This window comes from Mesitornis unicolor, unplaced genomic scaffold (genome assembly GCF_000695765.1).
Source record: "Mesitornis unicolor isolate BGI_N332 unplaced genomic scaffold, ASM69576v1 scaffold36787, whole genome shotgun sequence".
In the NCBI taxonomy this organism is placed as follows: domain Eukaryota; kingdom Metazoa; phylum Chordata; class Aves; order Mesitornithiformes; family Mesitornithidae; genus Mesitornis; species Mesitornis unicolor.
Window position 1 is genome coordinate 13556 of NW_010197708.1, and position 23253 is coordinate 36808.

The following is a 23253-nucleotide window of genomic DNA, read 5'->3' on the forward strand; positions in this document are numbered from 1 at the left end:
TCTACTTAGTTATCTAGCAGAAAACAGAACTGTTATCAATCCTGAAAATATATTTTCCAAGTAATTTTACCTCCACACACACACTGGCATGATACGTTTAAAGAGCAATATAAAGACAGTTATGAAACATTCATGTTTTAACTGGTATCTGTAAAAGTAGTTAATATCAGCAAATAATTGTTTATTTTTTGTCTGCTTTGGAGAGGAGCAGGAAACTTGACCTCTTCAGTGTAGTGTGGCACATGTGCTCGGAATCTGCCGTGGAAATCAGCTTTTAGCAGACATGGGAAGAAAAAGGATAGCTTTCTGTCCAGGTCCTGTTTTTGGTCCAGGTTTATACTGTCCAGTTCTTTTCAGTGCCACATACCAATCGGAGTATTTCCGCGATCGGTAAGTGTTATAGTTATTAGATTCCAAACGCTCAAAAAAGAAACATTCTTCTGTTGCACATTTCTAAAAGGAAAAGAGAAGAGGATTATTGATATTCCATCACAACAAATCAATTCTTCAGATTCATCAGAGTAACTTACCAAGAATGTAACTTAGCAGTACATTTAGTTTTAAGAAATTCACGTTAAGGTTTCATTTTTAAAGAAAGATAGAGTTGTTGTTAAAATACTGGTAAAACACACCTACAAGAAGAAGAGTTTTTAACTATGATCCATTTACTGTCTTTAACACAGACCAAGAAGATTGTAGTTTGCTTTTACTATGTAAATCTTTGTTCTGATCTGAAATTCAGACTCATTCAGTAATAAAGAACCCTGTCCCTTGGCACTTACTGATAGATGATGACTTCCAAGCTCAGCAATTTTGCCATCTCATTCTATGTTTAAATTTAACCAAAAGGAAAAACAAGATGTCGGAGAAAAGGGAGTTTTTCCCTTCCTCAAACCAACCTTTTTATCAACTAGATAAAGAGTATGGCATAGCATTTCAGCCTTTGCCTATTCTTTTCTAATTTTGAGATGTAACCTTCCCAAAGCCAATTCAAATCTATAGCACTCTGAAACAGTGTTCAAGCCTGTATCTGCTGAAGATTTTTTTTAAATTCAAAACTTTAAAAATAATTTTAAGACAAGATCAGACCTGGCAAACAGGTTTATTCTACATAGAAACTGAGCATATTCTGTCAGTGTTTAGAAGTACCTCAATGGAATTACTCTACTTCTGGAAGTAAGTCTTACTACTCCACCTACATTGAATTAACATGCCTTTACACCTACAGATAAAAGAAAAGGGGTCTTTACATGACAGGTAAAAATCGAGCTGTGGAGCTCCTTACCACAGGAATTCATGGTTTCCCCCAGCTTACATGGATTCAAGTCACTTTTGGAGAAGTTCATGGAAAAGAAATTCACTAGGTTTTACTAAATATGTAGAAACCATTCTTGGCTGAGAAGACCCCAAAGCTGAAATTGTTTGGAGACCATTATGGGGCATTACTCTATGTCTCCTCTTACACTCTACATTTGGTCTCCATCAGACAGAAGATAATCAACTGCATATAAACCCTCAACAGGTAAGCCTGCCATTAAGGACTACAGTGTGATTTACTTTCCTCTGCTCATCTTTGCATACAGCAGAACCACTGGTCCCTCAGGGTAACCATACCAAAGAGAAAGAATCTTAATTTTCAAATCGTCCCGTTCATAACAGTGAGATCATGTAAGGTAGGTACTACCTATCGCATGACTTTAACCCTCAAGTTTTTCTGGAGAGTTAATATTGCTTGGGAGAATTAAAACCAAGCTAATTTAACTGTCACTACTATTTATAGCTGTTCATAGCCAACAGAAAATAGGAAAGTTTATTAATTTTCCAAAATCTACCCCAAAGAAACCACATGGTTCCTCTGTATCAAAAACATAAGAGGACGTACATAGCTTCAAGCAAGTTCTCATTCTGTAGGAAGAGGCTCACTATCTGTGTTTAACTGCATTTATCCCAAGGTGTATTTGCAGCAGCAAAACCCCTGTCAATGAGCAGTACTGCTGTCATAGCAGCAAACCTACCTGCAGAAGCTACGCTTGAAACAAGAAAAATTATTTTCTCAAACACAAAGATGGCTGAAGTTCAACACTGAAGGAACTTAAAGGGGCAGGGCACTTTCTTTTCCTATTACACCATCTGTCAGTCCATCAACTTAGTCATACTCATTTACCCAGAAAAGTTTTGGAAATGCTGGAGGAGGGGTAAAGCTAGTCATTAAAAGAACACATGTGAAATCTTGGAGAGGAGACAGGGAATGCGGACACGTTCCCTAAATGAGCAGGCTGCTCTTTGTTACCATCTTCTGTTAACATTCACGGATACACAAAGTATCCAACCAGAACTCAAAAGTGAGCTTGGAACAACTACACTGCATACAGTATGCACAAAAACATACAAGAGAAGAGTTAACTCCTCACGTATGCCAAGCTCCTGTAGCTACAAGCGATTAAGTCATTCAAATGCAGTCTGGCATAGTGATCTGTCTCCAAACGTATGTCTTCAAATACAAGGTTTTTTCCTTCCACCATTTTCAGATACAAATTTTGGGTTCTAAGGAAAAGAACTTACAAAAGAAAATCCATATGCAATTTTTCATTTCTATAACATTTTTACATTTCAAAGAGCAGAAATCAAATTAACTATGTTCATATGATTTGTATTTTAAATAAATCTTTCTCAAGATAAGTTGTATTTTAATGCATTTCATTCTAACAATGTGAAACAGATGCATTAATCATTTCAAGCCACAGATCCAAGCCTGAAATTAATTACAGCAGCCTTAAGAGGGCACAGTATAAAGAAAAGAAGTGTTAAAAAAAATTAAATAAATAAACTTTAAGCAGAGTTTAGGCAAGTTCAGTAGAATCGCCCAAGCTGAAAATTTTGGCAAATAGACCATTGCAGCTGGCGTGCACCTCACCTTCGCCTCCTACTCAAACCAGTGGCACTTCTGGAAGCACCCAGCCAGGACGTGCCCCACAGTCAGACCTGGCAGAGCACAATCTCCAAATACCGCAGCACCTGGTTTCTCTACACACGCTTCCCATGCAGACCCCACAGGGTACGGCCGTGGAGTTGGGAACTTCAATCAGATGCTTAACGCCGGTGGAAAAAAAGCTGCCTGGCCCAGCTTCGACCTCCACCAGGAAAGAAATGGTGGCCACTGCAAGACTCCATGTACAGACAAAAGGCAAATTCACATGATCTCCTCTCCTGAGCACTAAATCCTCAAAGAAACCCATTGGTTTTATGTAGCCTCCCTCCTGTTTCTTAGGTTTAAAAAGTAAAATAGATTTAACTCCTCAAATAGACTTTCAGGCTAAAGAATAGTCCGTATGGTTTGCTGGGGACGCCCAAGTCCTTATTTCTCCACAAAGCATACACAATGCCAGTGCTTTCCTACAGTACGTTGCCAATGTAAATATTTTGACATAAAAGTGAACATTAAGGTGACAAATGATAGTTCAGGCTACGTGAACTATGTATTCCTTAACATTTGCCAGGGGTGACACTTGGGAAGCTGGACTGCTGTCTGGCAGGAGTGGGATGCTGGCCACCATGTTGTGGACCTCAGCCCCTGGAGCACCCCTGGATAGCGATGGGATTTTTAAACACACTTTGGTCTAGGCTGCATTCAAAGCAGTGACCTGGCAGTAAAAGCTTTCCCAGCAATCATGAAACACCTGAACTCTGTGGCCCTTCATGAGATGGATAAAGAAAGGAAAAACTCTTGGGCCTATGGCAGGGAGCGAGTGCTACCCAGCAGCCACAGGGACACAGCGTCCGCCCTGCCACTAGTCGGTATTTTACCTGCTGCCAAGACAGACCTCCAGCCAGAAGACATCTGCATGACTAAAACACAGAGTGCAGTTTTGAACATAAGCAATATTCGTTGTAGCTGTGCTTGTACTACATTCTACTGTGTGCCACCGCTTACAGTAGCCAAACTGTAATGAATGCCGAAATCCTGAAGGTGATTCAGCCACAGCACATTAATTGACTGAAAGAGGCAGAAACTTCCTGCAACAAAGTTCTTCCTCCCTTATTTGCACAGCCAAAAGCCACCCACTGATTCATTTTCAGTGCAAACTGCAACTGCCTTAAAATCACAGTATGTCACTTTAATAGTTTTGACATTTTGGACTCAGATTAGGAATTAAAATTCCTCAAATTTATTCATTCTCGAAACTGAAGCCAGAAGGTTAACTTGTAACCACCACACCAGATGGAGTATGACCTGAGAAAGGTGATGATCATATTTAGCCTTTTCTAACTGTGAAAGGGGCAGGAAATGAAAGTTATTCTCACAAATATTCTTGTACCCTAATTTTAATCCATAACGTCAAAAAAAAGAATTTCCCTTGAGTCCTTCAGACTCGCAAAACCTGCCCGGTCATAATGAAACTACGTAAGTATGACAGATGGAATGAGCAGTTCATATCCTTAAATGACAAATTATTTCTTGTGAATTAAGTCAGTCAAAAACACAATTCTTCCTTTCATGGGAGATTTTGAGGAATTTCTTAAAAAAATTAAATAATCAAAAACATCTAGTTCTATAAAGTAAAAATATTGCATTATTATAATTGAATGAAAATAGAAGGTCAAAATGAAATCTAATAGTGAAATATTTCAATTTTTCCATTAAAAACATTTCTGCACAAAAAATTTTATTTAAAACAGCATTTTTCAGGGAGAGGTTTTATCTAGCTACATTAATAATCAGCCATCTCCTCCAGTGACTGAACTGGTAAAGGTTACCTCTCCCCCACAACAACTGAGTCTGGTAGTGAACAGAGAGCATGAAACTGCTAAATTAAAAGCCGTATCAAACAGCTTTCAAGACAAGAATGTGATCTGCTGCACCACCACATAAATCACCAGTGCAAACTGTGCTGGCTATGCAATAAATAATTTTGCAAAACCCAACTCAGAACAAACCATGAAGATACGTCTCAACAAAGTAATTACAAAAACATCCAGCCAAATTAAAAACAAGCCTGAATAATAATTTGCAAAAGTATTTTTTAAGATGTTAATGTATTCATAAAACAATGTTACTACACAAGTTGATCCTTGACATTGAAAAGTAATAAAAAAGAAGAAACAAAACAGATGGTAAAAGGTGTTTACCTAGAAACAGGAAGCCTACCCAAAATTATAACTGATTGCTAGGTATTAAGAAAAAGGTTGTTTCACACAGTGATCAGAAACCTGGCTCATAAAACAAAGTGACATGCAAGTACAGGTAAGAGAGCCTGCAATAACAAAAAGTACCAAACATATCCGGGACAGGGAATGAAGTCTGTGAACTGATGTTCAAGTTAGTGTACAAGTGTGCAATACAAAAAGAGATTCTTTATCTCAGTATCCTGAAAAACCAGATCCTTAAAGATCAAAGTATCGGTAATTATGCAATAAATCCACAATGTGCCACGGCACAAGAACATCAGCTTAGGCTGATATATGGGAGACCCAGAATGTGAACAGATGAGGAAAAAAGATTGAAGGCAACCATGACCAGCAGTTTCACCACAGAAATTGTGAAGGCTTCACCATGTTTACGATTCTTCAATCCAGGAAGCAGTTTGCCTTTAAAATCTTTTCCTAATTGGAAAATATGCTACTCAAAATTACTGATGGAAAAGCATAGAATAGTACTTGAGTGACTAGTGTATTAGAGAACTAAGTAAGTATTTAGAAATTAAAGTTCTGTAACATTTTAAAATAAATAACCAAAGGTTTCTGCAGATATGAATTCACGTGCACTGTCAAGATCACTTCACCACAAAGATTTCCAGCATATGTTCTTTCAAAGCTCTCACTGAAACACAAAGCTGCTCAAACTGAAAAAGAGATGCTGGCAATCAGGAACAGTTTAATGAACTTGTTTAGAGGCAAAAAACAGTAGAGGCACAACTGGCCACAAACTGATGGAAGTTATAGTACAGAAATCCTCATGGAAAAAACATTGCCTGTGCTTCCAAAAATGATCATGAAATTGCAGAAGTATTCATTAGATGTGAAACAGGCTGGTTGAAGAACAAAATCTTAAGCGTAGAGAGTTTTAAACTATGAATAGCAAAAATGAAGAGCTGTAGAAGTAAAGTTTGCGGTAAACATTATTCAAGTAATACCCATTTCCAGAAACAAAACAAAACAAATGTTTTACAAGCTCAAACGAGAAGCACAAAGTGACCCAGCTTTACCAGATTTTGAGAGAGTAAATCTGAGTGAACGGCAGACAGTCTCCAGGCACATCACCTTACAAGAACTAAGCTGATAAAAATCGCTGCATATAGCTGCAAGAGAAGCATATTCTACACAAAGGACACAGCCAAAACCCACCACGCAACAGTAGAGTGGAAATCCCAAATATAAACTCAGCCAGGTGTTTATAATTTTACAGAGTCCTAAATCCCCTATTTTGACCATTCACTGCTGCTCAGGGTAAGGAGGGCAATTTGAACGGGAAGCTGAATGCCAGCACACCAGCACCACAGGAAATTCCCAATTATCCTTAACTCAAGAATAGCACAGCGGACTACTCCTCACATTTTCTTCAACTGAGCTGTCACACAATACCCAACTAAATAACACTGTAACTTGAAACAGGTTCTTTAACTGTATTCACGGGCATAAATAACATCAGCTTCCTGGAGCCAGAGACACACGGTGCAGAGGACCACACCACAGCTCCCTGCTCGTGTCTAAAACTGCTCAAGTTTTTTGTTTGCCTTCAGCCTAATTTCACTGAGGCAGAGGCACAACTGAGGGGAATCAGAATTTCTGCAGGAGTCCTTCATTAGCTGCAGTTCAGCTGGGGTTAGGAATTCACTTTATTATTAACACCTGTTTGTTACTGCTAGGATCTTGCACAGAAGCTGAATGGGGCTGTATTCAAGATACCAAAGCATTGGGGAAGATTTCACACTAAAATTGTAGTAATTTATTAGATCTACTAATATACAGTGGTACTTGACAAGTGTTGAAACTTTCTCTTCATTGAAGGTTATAAATATGAACAAGAGATTTACAGTCTCTATGTCTCATAAGCAAAATGAGACTGCAGCTTTTAAAGCAAAATTTGCAGTCTAGCTCTGGGAGACCTTACTAACTTTTAGAGTCTGCTGTTGGCTTTAAAACACAGTTTAAAATTAAGCTGATACCAATAAAATGCATGGTGTTTGCATGGAATTTACACTACCTACATTTAATTGACCTACATTTAATAACTTCTTCATTTTATCATCACATTTTCCAAAATATTTTTCTTGCCAGTTTTCTAGTTTGGAAGAATATATGGCCAAAAAAACTTGATTCTCTACAAAGAAGAAAATATATAGAGAGAAAACAATATATACAGATTACTGTATATAGCAGATATCTCCATCTCTTCCTAGTTCCTAGTTCAATTAACTGACAAAAGTTTTGCAGAGCTAATTTCTCTCTGATAAATCACACACAGATAAGTTGAGTAAATCCTGCTGGAGGAGAAATTACTCAATACAGAGCAAGGAGGGTACATACCAATACAGATATACACATATAGAGAGAAACATGAAAAACGCCGCTTACCAAAGCCAGCAATCTGCCATCCTCCTTCATAGCCAGAAAGCGATTTGCACTCACACCCTTGATTGACACCACTCCTCTTTCTTCTGCTTGAAGTTGCAGTTTGACTGAGAACAAAAAAAGACAAACATAAATTTTCATAGCCATCGTGGTATTTCAGCACTTGATAGTGAAGCCTGATGCTTCAAGCCTAAAGCCAGAGAAAGCCTGAGCTTCAGCTTGCAGCAAAGACATTAAGCATTCAACCTCCAGCTTTCTGATCACATTTCTCATCAAAGAGAATGCTTATCGCAAAAAGTAGCTGTAGTCAAATTGGCAACAATAAGCACAAGTTATTAATCTATGTTCACTTCACATAAAAGCAATTTAAAAAACCCTAAAATTCCTTGAAGGACCACTTACGGTACAGTCAGCTGCTCATAGAAAATGAGAATTTTTAATGGCAAAGTTTCTTAAGGAGATATTTCTTTATGTTTATAGAACAGCATCAGGCATCGAATGCATGCAGTTCTATACAGCAGATTGTCAGTGACGCAAGAGTCTGCACTGTGGTTAAGACCACTCGGGACCGCAACACTGTGGGAACTCACTCAACATTGTGGCAGTTCCCAGGAGAAGTTATCAATTACTTTACATCATACACTCAATAAGTGGTTAGAATAAACAAACAGAAAGAGCTGCAAAAGTAGATGAGGATAGCAAAGACATAAGAAATGGTGTTATACAAATCAGGAACAAGAAAAGTGGGGTTATTTGAATCAATTATTTTTAAAAATGATCAGTCATAGTTTTTTGAAAATCTGTAAGGTCATATCACATAGCTTTTTGCTACTGCCTGTGAAGTAACAACGTCTAAACTGATTTTTCTAGCCACAACTCAAATCCAGTAGTTTACATTAAAAGACAAATGTTCTCCCCTTTGCCATAGCTTATTTCAAGCTATAAATATAAGCCAAAAGTGGTCTCCACCTAAATCCAAAAGAGCTGTTTGCTTTTTGTCTTCCTTTTTCTTCCCTGATTGTTCAGATCATTGCATTAGAACAAAAAAATAATCAAGCCTCGAAGTGGTTAAAACAAGCAGAGCCAGGAAGTTGCACCTATGCCGCATTTCAGACTAAACTTAATGTGACTGTCTGTGACATTGTACCCCAAAGTTCAGTTTTTTCAAGCATTAGTTACACAGGACAGAGAATACTACAATACAATAAACTATTTGAAATACCATAGAAAAGTCCACCAGATAGTTTCTACATGACTTGTGTATTTACAGCTCAAAAGAAATCTCAACATCGTGTTGGAACTGCCGTTTTTCTGGAGAAGAAGAGGAGGAAAAGGAAGCAAAGTACCTGTTGCCCTAAACCTCACAGAAGATCCTGTTCTATGTCAATCATTTTTTAGAACATCCCCCTCTGAAAACCTAACTTTATTTAAAACATCATTTATAAAAGGGGAAAAGGCACACACAGTAACTGAAATGAGCTCGTTGGACTACTTGCCCATTGACATGTGGTCCTTCCTTCTCCCCTTGACAGCAAATATATGCCAATTCCCTACAGCTACACCCCATTGAGCCAGCTTGCACGGGCAGTATAGTTCAAACTGATTTCAGCTAAAAACAAACACAGCTATTTCAGTAACAGTAGATCTCCCAAAATCCCTAGGTTTCCCTCTACTCTGGATGGCCATAACTTCCAGTGAAACCTGCATCTGCAAACTCTCTCACTTTAAAAGAGAGCAATCAGAAGCAAGCCCAGATCTATTTTTATGTGCAACACTGTGCTTTCATACACAGCTCCACTAAACAGGGATTTTTAAGAGCAAATGTACTTCCTGACAGGAAGCAAAATCATTGTAACACAGACATCAGAAATGAGGCATGGTTGAGAAACAGCTTCTCACCTTCTTGGGCTGTACAAAGACAAAGCAGACTTTTGTCAAAGGATTGCAGCAGCTAAAGAAGGGACAAGCAGGGTGTCACAAGCTCATACAGGTTATGTGTCCGTTGGGTGACAGAATGAAGGAAATGACAAATCTGGTGTGAGACTATCAGTGTTCCCAAAACCAAACTAGACTAGAAATTATCCTTCCTTCTGCTTGCATCCCAGTAGTTATATTTGGAATCAGTTAAAAACATTTTCTATTTGAGCATGCTATACAGAGGTCTCGCCATGGTAAAACCCCAGCTAGAGGAAGCAGCAGCTAAGCTCCATTCACTCCAAAGTCCTTACATCAGTTTGCGTTTGCTGATTTCTTTCTTTGAAGGGTTCATGAGAAACAGCAATCACTACTTCACCTCCGTACCTGGTTCTGTACAGCAAGGCTGGTGTTAGAGCCTAGTGAAGAAAGTTCAATGGGCCATACTGGTATAAACCACCTCAGACACAAGCTTCATTCACCTACCTGCTTCCATAAGTGTTATCAGTTTTTCTATTTAAAGATGCAGTATTAAAAAGCTTGACCTTTTAAGAGACCAGAATAAATGCTTGAAGTGACCATAAATTTGAAGCAGGAGCATCTCTCGAGATTCAAAAGGAAGCTGCTGTTTATTTGGCTTCTCGTTGCAGGGAAGAAGAGATTTTTGCAGTGCAAATGAAAACCTTTTTGGTTTACTTCTGTAGCTCCTAAAGACAGGACTGAAGAAACTCCAATAGTACCAGTACCAGGAACATTAAATATTTAGGATAATTGCCACAACCCCTTTTTTAAGCACTAAAATTACTTCATCTAATTATTCCCTAGAGACAGACAGGTATCATCAGGACTTACTAGTAAACCCACTAATTTGTATACACAACTGAAGCCATATTAATACAAATGCTGCTCTCTAAAGAGGATAAAATGGTTTCTTAGGAATTATGTGCCTATTGGCATTTTGCACAAAGAAAATAACCAAAATAACCAAAAAAAACCCCAAAAACCCCAACTCTCATAATTCACTTATAACCCCAGACTTCCAAGAAATACAGAAATCTCCGGTCATAAAAAGTTAGGTGAAATATTTCATTTCATCCCAGAATCAACTATCCAAAACACAGCCCTCCCTGACTTATTAGGCCAAAATCAGACTTGTGAACAGCTTCAAAAACCTTCAACGCAACTCCTTGCCCTCTGGGGAAGCAAGAACATGGAGAAGTACTCTGGGCAGGGACTGGGGAAAATGGACTTTTGAGATGTGCCCAAGCATACCGCAGACTTAACAAGAAACAGCTGTGTAAAATAGCTGAAAAGTAATATTAATTACTGCAGTACAGAATTACTATGTTTCGTGACTTTCTCTTGACAAAAAAAGCACACCAACTCCTACAGTGTCATATTGGGCCAGAAGTTCAAATTCTGTAAAAATAAACTTTTAGTAAAAGTTTTTAAGGCCTCTAAAAACATTTGTATGGTTTAGAGAAGCTTGTGAAAAGTGTTACTCTTTTTAAAAGAAGAAAAAAAAAAGTATTTTCCTGCATAGCTTGAAAAACACTGCAATACTGAAAGCCCCAAAAGCAGAAGTCAATTTCACTGGATTTTCCTCTCCAATTCCAAAAAATATTCGAATAAACAGAGCCAAAATAGTACCATAAGTTTTTCAGGTTTCAGCGTTATTTTATGACTTTATTAACACAAGGTAAGTATTTTCCATTATATTGTGTTGATCTGGAGATGCCAAGATACAATACAGCATTAGTAACCAAACACATTTTGACCATGTAATCATCATTTAGAAGCAAAATTCTAGCTTTAGCTCAATGTAACTCAGTACAATCAGCTATAAGAGAAATGTAACACTTGACCCTGATGATCCATACCTTTTGTCACCAACAGCAATAGTTCAGACACAGGCCATCATTTTAGATCTATTCATACATTTCCCTTCAGCATACCTGAACCTCAAAACCAGATCCATGAGAGTAAGCTAATTAAGGAGTTTGTAATCCAAAAAAGTAGCACAGATTGTTGTGAAACAGCTAATTAACAGAGGGCCGAAAAAGCACGTTTTCCCAGTTATTCTGGCAGTCCTTTGGGAGGGTTCCCCGCCAGCACAACAGTAAGATATTTTGCTGCTCACATTCACAGCATGCCCTTTAATTCATTATGAATGCCAAGTGCAAGTCTCTGGTCAATGCCTGCTGTTTTTGTGAGAACAGAGAACTCATCATGCTGTGCAAACATCTTGAGGACTAAGGCTATGTCATCGCAGTTATGAAATTAAAAATGTCCTATCCCAATTATAACCTACAGGACAGTTATGCACTGACAACTAAAAAGGACTCGGTAAATTTACTACTACTATTACGACTTTCTCTTCATGATAAGTCAAGTATGATAATCTTCCCTTTTTCTACCAAGTAAGAAGAAATAAAGTGCAAGACGTACAAGTATTATTTCATGCCAGGACAGAAATTCTGAGAAAGAAGGATGAAGCGGTATCTTTGGGAAGGCATAAAAAGGGTTAGAAAAGATTAATGAAATAAAGACAAAGTTAAGGCACTGAACTATATAATTCAGGAAATTGATTTAAAGCCTTCTTCTGAGAAAAATTTCTAATACTGTAAAACAGGATTATAAAAGTATCCTAAATAACACTCTCCTTTGAGCCATTTGCTTGTTCCTGTATTCAGCACAGTCAAAAATCTGTTACCTGAACAAATTACTCGGTCAGCAAAATGTGATTTATGGATATAACAACATGGTCCATAATACTGCAGTGAATTTTCCCAGAAGAAAAGATACCAAGCCCCAGAAGAAGCCACCATACAGCCCTGGCAAGCTGTACAGTTAAAAGCAGAAAACCAGATGTGGTATTGTAAGATGGAAAGAGAACAAGCCACAAAGACAAAGTTCTCAAACCAAAATTAAATTAATCAGTAGGTATTTACATTCTTTGGGACAGAAGGCATTAAATATTGTTTTTAATCAGAAGCTGTCTGTTTAAAAGCTACCTGGCTCAAAAGCAAAAAGTGACAATAAAAGTTCCAATTATAGGGAAAAGAAATTCAGTATCTGAAAGTACACGATGAGCAAATCTCTCCTTGCTCACCCTGCCTGTGACATCAGGAGATCCTGTCACACTCTTCTCCTTGGAAGTACATTTTCCGATTCCTTTGTGCCCTCATAAACACAGGAGTAAAGTACCAGCAGCTGTGCCAACAGCCCCTCCTCAGTTAACTCGCCCACACAGCAGCAGCACCGCCATCCCTCAGGTAAGATCATAAAACTTAACTGTTCAGCACAGGAAACACATGCAAACGTACAAATCAGAAAATTGTAATTATGTGTCCAGTGATTTTAATTTTTTTTAGTCATTTGGCTATCATAATAATTTTTTCTCATAGCATTATTTAAGTTGGAAAGGAACTTGAAGATCATCGAGACCAACCAAGTTCACTACTAAACCACATCCGTAAGCACCACATCTACATGTCTCAGTCACTTGGTGAGTACTTACACCAGCTCCCTCAGTACGCTTGGGTGAATCTCATCTGGCTCCATAATATGTGTCTAAGTGGTGTAGCATCTCATTAATCATTTTCCCTTGGATTATGGGAGCTTCACTCTGCTTCCCTTCCCTGTCTTCTAGCTTAGGGGACTGGGTACTGGAGAACAACTAATCCTACTATTAAAGACTGAGGCAAAGAAGGCATTTGGTGGATAACAAGTTAACCACGAGCCAGCAATGTGCTCTTGTGGCCAGGAAGACCAATGGTATCCTGGGGTGCATTAAGAAGAGTGTAGTCAGCAGGTCGAGGTGACATCTGGAGCAGTGTGTCCAGTTCTGGGAACCCCAGTTCAATAAAGACAAGGAACCACTGGAGAAAGTCCAGCGGAGGGCTACAAAGATGATGAGGGGACTGGAGTATCTCTCCTATAAGGAAAGGCTGAGAGACCTGGGTCTGTTCAGCCTGGAGAAGAGAAAACTGCTTATTAATGCCTATAAATATCTAAAGGGCACGTGTTGAGAGGATGGGGCCAGACTCTTTTCAGTGGTGCTCTGCGACAGGAGAAGGGGTGAGAGACACAAACTAGAGCACAGGAAGTTCAAGCCCAACGTGAGGAAATACTACTTTGCACTGAGAGTGACAGAGCACTGGCACAGACTACCCAGAGAGGATGTGGGGATGTGTGTCTTCTCTGGAGACATTCAAAACCCGCCTGGACATGTTCCTGTGTGACCTACAGGATAATGTCTGGGTAATCCTGCTTTGGCAGGGGAGTTGGACTGCATGATCTTCAGAGGTCCCTTCCAACCCTGACCATTCTGTGATTTTGTGATTAAGTACCCCAGCCTTTTCCTCATCCTTTGTCACTATGTTTCTCCCTGCACCTAATAAAAGGACGGAGACTCTCCTTAGCTCTCCTTCAGTTGCTGAAGCGTTTATACATACCTTTGTTGCTACTGTTTTGCAAAAGGATTACCACAAGAAAAAAATCACAAGCTGTTTGTCACCCTCTTGAACTGCAAAATGCTTTCCACAGACGGACTGCATCCAAACCCTGTCTCTGGCTGCTAACTGAGGGTTAGCCATTTCCAGAGCATGAGAATTCTGCATCTTACAGCAGCCGAATCCCAGCTCTTCCACCAGGATCTGCAGCAACCTCTGCATCTCAACACAACAGTTGAAGCAGAGAACATCAATGGTTTGTCAATGGTTTTTCACAGCACCTCCCTGAAAGGTAGGTGAACCATAGCTGAGCTAAAATAAAAGAGTACTAAACCCTCTGAAAATTTTGACCATGTTCATTTTTGACAGGACATTTTTCTAGGGCCTGTGGCTAGGACAAAAAAGCATGAAAAAGGAGCCCTAACTCAGCACCCTGTTGTCTAACGTTGTTAGAGCTATCACGAAAGATGGTTACAGATATACAGCCTTCTAAAGCTCAGTATTTCAGTGTTCTCAGTATTTCCAGTATAGATTTTATTTTACAGTCATATGCCTTCTTGATTATAATATCATCTGTATCTCTATATGGCAGATTATCCAAACAACTATGTTTACCTAAGGAGATGACCATTAACTAGGAAAACGCATCATTTCAGATGTAGCTTGAGTGGAAATACTTAAGCTTTCCAGTAATATTTAAAAAAAAAAAAACAATAGAGTGGGGACATTTTTTCTTTACAATACACAGAGGCTGTGTTAAGAGTATGTACTTGCTAATGTTTCGGCTGAGGAGCAATACAAGCTACAGCCTAACCTGAATTTCCACTGAAACCAGTATAATTCATGGCATAAAAGGATGTTGAACCCCACTGCAACATGCACCAAAATGCCTGGGAGTTTTTCCCGTCTTCCACGCCACACAGTTCCTCCTGGACAAATACAGCTGTTCTGGAGAACCCACATGTACACGCAAATGATCATACAAGAAGAACTTGGGAGTTTTTGGCAGCTCCCTTTCCATTAATGCAGGAAATTAGGAGGTGCACTCTTTCCAACAGTGACACTCAGGGAGAGAGATTCTTACCAGCATCTGAAAGACAGAATGACTAAATGGTCATTTTCTTTTTTGTTGTAAGACAATTTACAGAAGATCAAACCTCTTCAAGACCACTCCCGGACGTATACATTAAATAGTATTCAACAGTTTGGGTTTGGTTGGTTGTTTTTTTTTTTTTAGATTACGTCCTGATGTTGTGACATGTTAAACCGACAAAGCACTGACTGCACTCATGTGTTCCTCCTCTGCCAGCAGAGCTCTACAGGTAGGAGATTTCTGCAAGCATTCCTGTCACTAGTGGACTGAGGATGTAAGTTTATCATTACACATACATGATTATCCCTCCTTCACAAGATATATGGTCAGGACAAGTTGCAAGTTAAACTAGCCAGCATATTTGAGAGAGAGTTACAAATGGGCATTTATTTCACAATTTGGAAACACTTTTCTAAAAATATGAAAGTTGAGAAGTGGAATTCAATAGCATTGTGGTTGACAAAGTTTCAGATTTCTGTTATGAACTGGATCTTCCCCATCTTTCCTTAAAGAGCTCAAAAAAAGTATTTCCATATATTTTGCATACTGCTCTGGAGACAAGAATTTTATGGACAAATAGCATAACAGAAACAGAAAAGATGCTAGCAAAATGCAGAGAATACAGAAAACATGTGAATGCTCCAAAAGTTATTTAATTGTCCTGAGTACTAGAACTGAAAAATTACACGTAGAATGAAAACTCTAAAGTCCTTTTACAGTTCTCCCAACTCAGCAAAGCTTTTGTAATGACCCAAACCAAATAATACTGCACTAACTTAAATGGTCCCAAATGGTTTCATTGCTCTGCATCATAAAGGGTTCGGCCAAAAAACTCCTTCAAAACTGGTTTCTTTAGAAGATCTTGGCAAAATCTAGCAAATTAATACTTCAGAAGAAGAGAGCTGCACATGTTGGAAGTTACTCACTGCTGAGCTTGTAGTACCTTTCTCACACACTTCCAGTCAGACATGTGTTGGCAGCCACAGAGGAACAGTGCTGCCAGCCTCCTGCAGCCGAAGCCCTTTGCCTGGGGCAATCAGTGTGTACGAAGCCACGTGCTATTATTTTACTCCTAGCAGCTGCATTGGCTAAGATGTTCTGGGGCAGGAGTATGCCACAGCATCCCTGAGGAAGAAGGAAAGCAAAGGTCATAGCAGTGGAAGAATGGGACAGAAATACATAAGGAAAAATAAAAGACAGACGTAAAGAACAAACAAGAAAAGGGGCAGGCAAAGTGTACAGTACATGAGGATGCTGTACTGGAGTGTGAGGCAAACTCCTGCATCTCAAGTAGATGTAATTTGAGATTATTAGCCAAGTGGATTCCTAAAATCCTCATCTTCCTACTCCTCCCAAAGTAAATAGGAAATCTAACCACTACATTAGAGAAACCCTAAAATAAAAGCCAACCATGAGCTCCTGGCTTTAGATATGCTTACAAAGCAAATAAAGGTATGATTAAAGCCTAAGCTATACTTCCACTATAATCCACCTAGTAAAGATCGCTACAGACAGACTTCAGTGCAGACTAAAACCATGAGTACCTAGCCACAGACTCAGAATCACACAAAATTCAGGTCAGGAGGACCCTATCTAGTCCAGCCTCCTGGTCAAGGGTTTCCATCACTTCACAGTGAAAAGGCTGCTGCCACATTTTCACTACTGTCACACATCATGCAAGCTAAATCAAACACCAACATTTCCTGCAGTCACAACTCTTACTGCTGTAAGGCAGAGCTCTAGTGCCCCAGGTGCACGGGCACTGGCAGAAGCTGGTTTCATGCTCCGCAGAGTCTTCCCACCACAGCAAAACACTGCTCCCGGGGCAGGACCATGCAACCTGGATATCCACTTTCAGTACCTCCACCCTCCCCTTGCAGGACCTCAAAGGCCTCCCTGAATACCCCACGTCCAAACTCCAGAATCATTACAGCACCTACGATCTGCACTCACAGCTCTTCTGTTTTGCCTCTCTCACTTAAACAGCCTTATTCAGATGGCAGCAAAGAGAAGCCCTTTTCATGAATGTAACATCCAATTAAGACTCTGCACGAATGTGATCTGACATACAACATTTTACCAAGAGGACTCTGGGCTGAAGAACATTGATCAGCCAATGTTCCAAGAGATTATCTGGAGTTTGTGAACATCTCAACAGCAAACCCATACCCTACCCACACACAGCAACAAACAGAGTAGCTTGTGGACCCTGGAGAAGCAGAACGCGATACTATTTCAACCCTCATTTTAACTAACTTACAGCCACTTTATTTGAACCAAAAAGGTCATTAGCAGAACACCTCTCACTCAGTTTACAGGAGAGAGTTTATGTGCCCCCTGAAAAATCCCAGGCTGCACGTCTCTGGATCAATGACTAGTGTTAATACAGTCTCTGCTGTGGAAAAGCTAAAGCCAAGCCAAAGGCTCAGGGCTCATCTCCAAGATATTTGCAGAGGCCCTGTAAGGAAAATCCTTCCATGAGGCCCCTGAATGACACTGCGGTGAGGCTATTGCACCAGCTCCCCCATCAGTGGTCCTCCTGCACCTCCGTGCCCACAGAAAAGAACAAAGCAGCAACTATTTTGCAGTCTCAGTGCTACAGAGGTGGATAACCTCTGGAAGGAGTAAGTTTCGGAAATGCAAGGAAGTTCACAATAAAGGGGGGGAAATAACAATCCACAGCGCTTTGCTAAATGCAACACCCTACGACCGAATTCCCACTCCAGCATACTCTGTGGCCGAAGCTCGCTGATTCCTTCATGCTTGGGGGCAATGTCTATTCCCAGCCAGGTGTCCAAGCAAGACACACAAGAGTCGGGTGTGCTTGCTCCACACCTAACATAATAAATCCTCCCAAACCCAAGGGCTGGTTCATCAAAGACACACATGCATGCACGCATACGCGCAGATCACATCCCTCATTTTGGCATTTCCAGAGGCAAAGCTGCCCTGTGAGTCAGATCCAAACCCCAGGCCAGGGAGCTGGTGATGCCTACTGTAACTTACCTCTAGGAATTAGAAAGATCTTTGGCTCTTTCTCCTCATCTAGTCTCAGACACTTCCTGATGTTTCTTTCCTGCTGGCATATTAAGCATATTAACGTCTTCTACAAACTGATAAGCTTTGCGCTGACATACGCAGCATCCCCCTTCTTGAGACTGCAAACATGAAAACAACTCCACTCACTTTCACACACTCATCGTAAAACAACTGTGCCACCAGCACAGTACACACAGCCTAAAACCTGGAACATATGTGTGGGGGAGAAAAGAGGAATATATAGGAAAAACAGCAAGTGAGCCTCAGCAGAAGAGGTGGTCTTTTCATAAACAAAACCCACAGAACAGAAACAAAAACAATCAAGCAAATGAAGTGTCACACTGAGAAATAGTGAGTCACGCTCCCGTACAAAGGCACATTTCTTTGCTTTTGCATGACAACATTTTAAGTGTATCTTTTTCCTTTTTGCCAGCCAGAGGCATAAAACCACTTGCAGACAGACCTAAGGTCTTTAAAATGTAAACATCTACAACAAAAATACACACTTCTGAAATATGAACACTTCAAAAAGTTCCGGTTACACTTAAAGAGCAAATCCAAGGTTTAAACAGGATAATAACTTGTGTAACTGTTTAAATACCAACCTGCTAACCTAATCTACCGTTTAACATGGATGCTCACAGATTCTAGATGTTTTAATCTTTTTAAGTAGTACAAATACTGAACACAATGCAAATTATTTCCCTATTCAGGCTCTCCATCTATTCTCATTTATATTTAACCCAATTCCTATAGATATCCAACTCCACCTAACATAAACCTACTGCACTAGGAATCCTCCCCAGGAAACACCAATGACCAAATGCATAGCATTCTCAAATGCTCCATATAAATTTCACATAAAGGATAGCAAAGTCATCCTGCAGAACAATTTCGGAATAACGTGATTCACAACATTTCTGGGAACAGTCAGGATAATAATTTCAAATGCCAGACACTACAAGTACACCACAGTATAAAATTATTCTCAATACCTACTTGCCACACTGTTTGCAGTTTGCTTGTCACTGCAGATGAGCTGACTGCATCATTGGAAGTCAAAAGAACAAAACCAAGCAGAAAACATTACCAGCTTTACCAGAGAAGAACTTCATTCATTACTGCATACAGGCAATACAGCCTAGTCTCCCATGTATCGATACCTTTACCACAAGTTCTTGATTTAGAACTGTTTCCGTTTCAAAACAATTAATGCATGTTCACACATGGTTTTTAGGACTTTTCCCAGAGGGAAAGATGAACTTGTTCACATCATGTTTCTTTAAACTGCTTTCACTTCATTTAGTATTCACAAAAGTAAATAATAGAATATCCCCTTTCAGCTGTTCACCTTTAAAACACAGCTGATGCAACGGTTTAGCCAACACAACGTCACTGACATCGGAAGACACATACAGAACTTGCGGAATTTCAGCTGTTTATGTTTACTGTGCATTCATTAATCTCTCTGTAACTATGATCCAGGTTTCACTTGCAGCAAAATAAACATAAATAAAACCAGGGACAACCTGAGATGAGCCCAAGAATGTCACTTCAGAAGACAGTGAAGGTAAAATACATAATTTTTTAAAGGTAGTTTAGTGCTCTTTCACATAGAACTCACACAGCAAGTATTCAGTACACCGTATTTTAGAGCTACAACTGATGTCAGAGCAGTGGTTAGAGATTCAATGAGATGAAAGCAAAAGGCTGCCAGAGCAGTGGTGAGAAATTGCCAACCCACAGACATAATAAGCTTTAGTGTCACAGATGGAAAGGAAAAGCTGGATTTTAGAAATGCCAAGAAGAATCAACAAATTAGATTTCAAGAGAATCTGAAGCACAGTGATGAAGAGGACCTGTGTCAGGCCCCAGGGAGATGGCATAGCAGACAGGAGTAAGAAGAAATAACAACCTGATAAGGAGGAGGAGTTCCTGTGAATTAAGTTGCCCTTTAGAGTTGATTGCTTTTAATCTGGGCAAAAGGTTAAGAGACTATGTCGGGTTTGCATTTCCCCCACCTCCAACATCAATGAAAAGATGATTTAGGAGAATTAATCACTTTAATAAACTTTAATAAATTTGCAAAAAGTCAACTAAAAAAACCCTACAATCAAAAAATCCACACACATGCTCGCACAGCACTTCCCTGCTGCCTGTTCACCTAATTTACTTCAAGGACAATGCAAAGACATTAAGCCCAAGACTTACTTCATCCTCCATCTATTTTATTCCTTTCCATCAAGCTGTGTGTATCCACCCTATGCTGACATTTCAATAATGCATCCACAGGGGGAACAGCACTAGCTGTAATGAAGGACAACAGCTGTCAATCACTGCTGCCCCAGAATAGCAGTGAACCAGACTCTTCACAAAAAGGCTCTACTTTGCTTCTGAAAGCAGATTGATTGAGTATCAAGAGTTCTCTTTGTAAGGAATCAAATTTGCTAACACCAAAAAATAAAAGGCACAGTGCATTTTTAGACTTTCCTTCAAATATGTAGGTAACACTCCTCGCTTTTACAGCCCCCTATGATCACTCTGAGGAGGCAGACAGACAGAATACACCATGGCACCCAGTCTGTACTGGGCAGCCAAGAACTTGGGTCTGCAAGGCCACAGAGAGGGATCAGACTGTAGTCACTTCCCCAGCTTCCAGCTCTCTGGATAAAAAACCCCGCTACTTATTCTGAATAACTTCATACCACACTAAGAGGGCATACCAGCATTTTCCTGACAACACAAGAGACACTTCAATCTGCAGCCTGGAAGAACCTACCTGGCTCTCTGCTGCTTCAGCCCGACAATTGCTAGTACTCACTATGCTGGTTTCAATCTATTTGCTGGTTTAAATCTCCACACTGCTCCAGGCTTCACTGCAAGAGCACACTCTCAAAATATGCCACAGCTATGAGCACCAGCAATCACACTGCCTCGCCTTATGCCACATCAAATCAGCAGGCAGCCCAGATGCCTCTCAATCCTAACAGCATTTTCTCCTAATATGGTATCACATAAACAACACTGATCCCCACATTATTAGAATTTGATCGCTGAAATTCAGCCTCATTTTGAGACACCTTGCTCTGATCTTCAATATCGAATAGTAACACCTTACAATCACTTGTACTAGCTCAAGCCCAGATAGTTAAATGCTCTAGAAGACATTACTTCTTGAAGCAGAAAAACAACCAGGAGGTTGGGACAGAAATAAATTAAAACTGGCAGCATGGGACAGTGCTGTGGACCTCTTCAGCTTTTAGGAATTCCTGCATTTCTAATAACACAAGCATTGTATGGCTTTTTCCTCAGTTTTCCTGAATGAACTACATTACTGTCAGTAAAATATCCATAGTGATTCTGTAAACATCTGTAAAACCACAAAATGAATCCTTCATATTTACATATCCAGAGGCATGGCCAGATGCACATTTAGCTATTCATCCCAGTTGCTCCATTAAGGTTAGAGAAACTCAATGAACTGAATCCATATACTATTTCCCAGAAACTGCTCAACCTAGCAAGCCTGTGCAGCACAACACCCTAGGTGACTTCCAAACAGAGATGACAGCCTCTCCCTGTACATCCTCTATATGGCCCTCACTGGCTTCTTCTCCACAGTAAAAACTGCTCTCATTTTTGCCGTAGGTACCAACAGGACCTTGGGGAGTGATGCATGAAACTGCTCTATAAGTATGGTTATCTACCTTCACAAATCTCAGTTTCACTCCCGGGCTTCCCATTGTTGTGGGACTATACTAAGATTCATAGTAGTATGGTACTAAAATTGCTATTCTAACCTGAAATATAACAAAAGTGACAACTGCGTGGACTCTATCTGTTCATCTTCTTCATTCAACATTCATTAAGGAAGCCACTGTATCTTGTCCTGCATTTTAACAGACACAATGGTTCAGGACATGGTAGCACTAGACAGGCAGTGACAACCAAACCACTAGCTGCCACTGGGAAGGGACAGTTCCTGTCCCTCCATCCCACACTCCTAGCTGCACTCTCCTACCACCTCCCTCCAGCACTTTTCCTGGCATTTCAGTGAGCTGCTTCAATGCATTAAATCAACCAGAAACTAACACAGTGGAAGGGAGAGAGAGAAAAATCTTTTCTGCAAATTCAACAAACCAGCCTGGTCCTTTGCTGAACTCAGTGCTAGAGGTGGTGCCAACTACAGCACAGCTGAGACTGGGGAAAGGAAGAGGAGAGACCACCCCTTTTGGCAGCACAGATTTGTCAGATCAGCTGAAGGGTCTGACCAAGGCTCCCTCGGCCAGCTACCACTGACAACACAACAGGTGATGTTAAACACAATACTGGGGGTGGGGGAGAAGGGGATACATGGACAGAACTGACACACTTGAGTATTTGCTCCCCAGTACCCAGAAACACCAAAGAAAGATACAGTTTGCCAAAAAAATGGTGCCAGTCCCAAGAGATGCTACAGACATTTCCTCAAAAGTGATGTACCAAGCGTAGACTGAATGCTGTGATGTCTATATACTTGAATATGTTGAAGACACCATTTCTCAGCAAAAATAACCACAGCACTACACCACCACAGAATGGCAAGAGCCACAAGTATCAGGATTTTGCAACCTGCACACTTGGAATCCTAGTGAATGCTGTTCTATGAGATCTCCTGAAGTCTCCTCACAAAGTAGGAGGCAAACTAACAAGCTCCACAATACAAGAACATTATTTCACCACATTGCCACTGAAAATGGCTATGCAGTCTAGTTCCTACTTCACCCTTTCCTAATACCCTTAATATCTTTCTCTTTTGAATCACTCGAGCAATGTGTTTTCAAGCTCCACAAGTCAAACATGAGTGATAAGTTCACACAGGATCACTCAACCAGAAGTGTACCACAACAGTTTGTGCAAGACAACCTCCACCCAATTTTGTAGACATCATCTCATTTATATTCTCTGATGAGCATATCAGACTCTAGTCAAAATCTGGCCCTACCCTGAACCAACAAAAAAATACATAAGATAATAATCCTAAAATGCCACCAGCACTCTAACAGTCACCCTTTAAATATTTTTACTGATATGTCAGGAAACAGCAGAGGAGGCAGAGAGGAACCCAAGTTTACCCATACATTGTCACAAAACACACTACTGAAAATGAAAAATTATGAGATGGCTGTTTTGTTTTGAAATTTA

General features: G+C 40.0%; 1 protein-coding gene across 1 annotated transcript; it reads right to left on the reverse strand.

Annotated features, from left to right (window-relative positions):
* Positions 1-267: 267 nt before the first annotated feature.
* FGF2 (fibroblast growth factor 2 (basic)) lies at positions 268-15253 on the reverse strand (the record flags this gene model as incomplete). Its single annotated transcript, XM_010188892.1, has 3 exons — positions 268-453; positions 7573-7676; positions 15216-15253. Coding segments are annotated over 3 exons (328 nt in total), but the record flags the coding sequence as incomplete, so codon positions are not given.
* Between the last annotated feature and the right edge of the window lie 8000 nt (positions 15254-23253).